The sequence below is a fragment of the Ipomoea nil genome, unplaced genomic scaffold, assembly GCF_001879475.1.
Source record: "Ipomoea nil cultivar Tokyo-kokei standard unplaced genomic scaffold, Asagao_1.1 scaffold0268, whole genome shotgun sequence".
Lineage (NCBI taxonomy): Eukaryota > Viridiplantae > Streptophyta > Magnoliopsida > Solanales > Convolvulaceae > Ipomoea > Ipomoea nil.
In genome coordinates, this window is record NW_017616696.1 from 3,790,442 (window position 1) to 3,794,692 (window position 4,251).

The window sequence follows — 4,251 nt, forward strand, 5'->3', positions numbered from 1 at the left end:
ATGGTACGTACTTAAAGTTGCCTTTTACAATTAGGGCATACTCAAAAAATCTCATGGTTTGACAAAAAAATGATATTCCATGAAATTACCTCACAAAATGAAAAGGTTACATTTGCCCCCAAAACTAAATACAGTAATACAAAAACAAAATCCCAAGTTTGTCCACTTTAACACTTTAACATCATCTAATGATATTATTGATGCGAGGAAAATGGTTAAACATAAACCAGTGAAAAATATGAATCTGAGTGACGTCAATGAATATTAACGGGAATTATCAGCAAAAGATTCTCCATTGCGACAACCTTTTTGGGTTTTACCGGATAAGAGAAAAACATTGTAATAAATCATCAACAATCAGAGTGGCGCAGCGGAAGCGTGGTGGGCCCATAACCCACAGGTCCCAGGATCGAAACCTGGCTCTGATATGGAGTGGCTTCCATCTCTGAATCCCTTTTTGCACATTCTAAACACCCAGCACCAAACAGAACACAGCAATAAGTTGTTCGAAATAAAAGGCATTGGAAAATTAAGCAATTAAATGCACTATAAGCTATAACATTTTAATTTCAAGAATTTAAGTAGCCATTGTCATATGATGCATATAACAAACATTGTGGGAACCAGAAACATTCAAGTGGCCAGTTATATGCTTCCCACACTACCACTGGAGGCATTACTTGATTCCTTCTCCCTCCCCCTCCAGATTGCTAGCACTTCATCAGTTCTAAATCTCTGCGTAAATGTAGAATCCTCCATTGGAGTCGATGCTCCGTGAGCAAAAGCTAGGAGGCCAGTATACGCAATCATTGCTCCGTTGTCAATGCAGTACCTGTCATCAGTCGCATACAATTTGCCACCCCTCTCAGAACACATAGTTTTCATCATCTGTTGCAATCGCTCATTGCATCCCACACCGCCAACAATCAATACATCTTTCTTATCACAGTGTGCCATAGCCCTTTCAGTGATCTCCACAAGCATTGCAAACAAAGTTTCCTAAAAGAATAACACGTATAAGCATTAAGCAAATCAAGTATCGAGCAGTTTGCTTTACGGGTTTCAGTAAAGAGTTATATACGTATTATGTGTTATATGAAAATACAAATCAAAACCTAGTACACGTTTCAAAACGAACCCACCTGTAAAGAGTAGCAAAGATCTGCAGGGGAGCACTCGTTATTCTTCAGCAACTCTTCGGTGGTGGCTTCAATATAGCTTAAGATTCCACTGAATGAAACATCCATCCCTTTTACTACATATGGAAGTTCAATAAACTTTTCTCCTTTCTTAGCAAGCTGTAAGGAAAAACAAATCAGCCATGTTCCCTATTTAGTTGCTTCTTTTCTTAGATACGGATTTTATACACTTAACACTAAATATAAAAAGAAAACTGAGTTCTATACCACTCGAGTTAGCGCTTACTAACCAAATTGGACACATAAAAGGGAGCATTGGATTCTCTTGACAAATGAAAAATTGTATTACCAAAGGTAAAGAGAGAAACTTTGAAGGCCTTTTGGCCTTGTATACACACCAATAGCCCCTAGTATGATACTGTTTTTTGCATTTCTGCGAAGGCTAAACTGCTAAAAAACTGTTTCTTGGATTTAAACTGCTATTTTGCATGTGTTTTACCTTTCTGAAGTCTATATTCAGATAATGAAAGTTAACATCTAAATTCGAAAATTTCAACATTAGCTACTTAGCTAGGCTTCTTCAATGAACTGGAAATGGAACTGGTTATAGGCCTCATCAGATCATTCAATTTATCATTTAGCAGTAATATATGCACTGATTGATATTCTTCCTCAAGCATAAAATTTTAATCTTTAGGGTTGAACGAAAATGCAGGCATCTATAAATCGAATGAAAGTAGTAACAGAAGTAGATTTATAGCTAACATCACCTGCTCAATGTTGTAGCCAGGGCTTGGATCATTGGACAATTTGAGAACCCTAGCAAATCGGTCCAAGCAATTCCCAACTGCGATATCAATGGTCTCTCCGAAAATCCGGTACCGCCCTTGGCTATAAGCTATCACCTGAGTATTCCCTCCACTAACATACAACACTACCGGGTCAAACGCGCCGGTCACGACCCGGCCCATCTCAATATGCGCGACGCAGTGATTCACCGCAACGATGGGCTTGTTCCAGAGCTGGGAGAGGACGCGAACCACCACGGCGGAGACCTGTAAGGGTGCGCCCATGCCCGGGCCTTTAGTGTAGCAAAGGCAGTCGACGTCTTTTGGGGTTATCCCGGCGGAATGTAAGGCGGATTTGATGAGAGGGAGGACGTGGTGGAGGTGGTGCTGGGCAGTTTCGCGGGGGAGGAAGCCTTGTCCCGGCGGAGTGATGTAGGTATGGCGGGGATTGGAGAGGATCGAGCCGTCGAGCGCTACCACTCCGACGCCGATTTTATTGGCGGAGCCTTCGAAACCTAGGGCTATTAGCTTCTTCTCCTCCTTCATTTTCGGATAACTGTCTGTCAGGGTCGCCGTCGCCGGCGAGCCTAGATTTCTGCCGGAGGGGTTTTAGAGAGCGACAGAAATAGGGCTGTATGGACTATGGAGGCGAAAATCTAACGGAATTCTCATGTCCTAAAAAATGTTGGTTTGAACTTTGCATTGCAAGCTTGTACTTTCTGCTTATTCTTTTGTACTCTTTGCATTTCTTGTGAACAAATAGTCGAATAAACCCTTCACTTAGTCACAGTAGCATAATTGCCCCTAAATTCAAAAAGAATGCAATAGAACACTCACAAATTTAATATTTGTATTACAAAACCTTATAAATATCTCTTTAGGGAGTCACGGAAATGCTATCTGAGCACAAGGTACTTGATACAAAACTATTTATATAATTTTTGTTTCAATAAGATATTCTATTCAACACCTACATTCTCTATTTTTATAATCTAAAAAAACCCAATAATAGTCATTAGACTTTTTAAAGGAACTAAAAAATATTAGTATAATTATTGATTGAAATGAATGGTTCATATTATTTTGATTTTAGTATTTTTTTTTTATTTTACCCTCTATTATATCATTTACTTTTTCTAAATACAAGTTGGTATTGGCAAGCACCTTGTGCTCAGATGGCACATATGTGGCTCCCCTTGAGGGAAGGCAACAGAGGTGTCATTTGAGCACAAGATGCTTGACACAACACCTTATAAATATCTTGAAATCTTTGTTTCAATAAGATATTCTATTCAACACCTACCTTCTCTATTTCTACAATCTACAAGAGGAAGCACGGATCACACCAATTAATAGGGGTTTGTGTTGCAAAAACTATGTTTAGGGTACTATCCAGTGAGGGTTAATTCCCTCTAAAATTGCTATTACACCCGTTAATCCAACATTTCTGTCACATGTCATAGTTATGCATTCTTGAAATATTTACTCTTATGAAAATTTTGATAATCTTGTATTGATATATGCCATGATACTCCGTACTTTATAAACTCTGAAATACAATTCAAAAATGCACATTGAATATCAGACTATTCACACAATGCGTGTGTAATAACTAGTTTATAATAGAAATCACAATCATCATTGTCTCAATAAAATGTTTTGTTTGTACACCTTCTCTATTTTTACAAAGGTAATTAATAGAAAAGACAATCATTCTTCTATTACTTTTTCTTTCATGTTTAAGTTCATTAAATGAAATTATTTAATAGAAATATGTTTTAATTATTTCCATCAAATGTTAAGACTAAAATTCATTTTTACAATTCTCTTTAACTTTAAAACTTTTAACTTCGATTCCCGATCTTTGAAACTTAATATAGATGTATCCAAAAGTCAAAATAATAGTTCATGAAATTACCTCACAAAATCAAAAATGTTACATTTCCCCCCAACACTAAATACAGTAATACAAAAACAAAATCTCAAATTAACTTAATTGGCGTGAGTGGCCGTGCATTATTGTCTTTAATAGAGGTTTGGAGTTTGAACTCCCTCTTGTATGAAAAAATAATCTGATCAGCATTTTGCCTCTTAATTGAATCGTCCCGGTGTGAATGGGGGTTAATCTTGAGTATAAGGGAAAAAAAATCCCAAATTTGTCCACCCTAACATTTTAACATCATCTAATGATATTATAATATTATTGATGCGAGGAAAATGGTTGACTTCAATGAACATTAACGGGTATTATCATTTATCAGCAAAAAGATTCTCCATTGCGACAACCGGTTTAGAGGATAAGAAAATCATAAAAGTACTCAACA

At 37.1% G+C, this 4,251-nt stretch overlaps 1 protein-coding gene and 1 non-coding gene across 2 annotated transcripts; one reads left to right on the forward strand and one right to left on the reverse strand.

The window, feature by feature from the left end:
- The first annotated feature begins 356 nt into the window (after positions 1 to 356).
- On the forward strand, positions 357 to 428 carry TRNAM-CAU. Its single transcript has one exon. It is a non-coding gene; the product is annotated as a tRNA-Met (tRNA).
- Positions 429 to 521: 93 nt separating this feature from the next.
- On the reverse strand, positions 522 to 2,599 carry LOC109149017 (probable tRNA N6-adenosine threonylcarbamoyltransferase). The gene is made up of 3 exons (XM_019296653.1): positions 1,910 to 2,599; positions 1,143 to 1,298; positions 522 to 999 (listed from the first exon to the last, which is right to left on the reverse strand). The coding sequence occupies exons 1-3, from the start codon at positions 2,471 to 2,473 to the stop codon at positions 646 to 648; spliced, it is 1,074 nt and encodes a 357-aa protein (XP_019152198.1). The 5' UTR covers positions 2,474 to 2,599; the 3' UTR covers positions 522 to 645.
- Between the last annotated feature and the right edge of the window lie 1,652 nt (positions 2,600 to 4,251).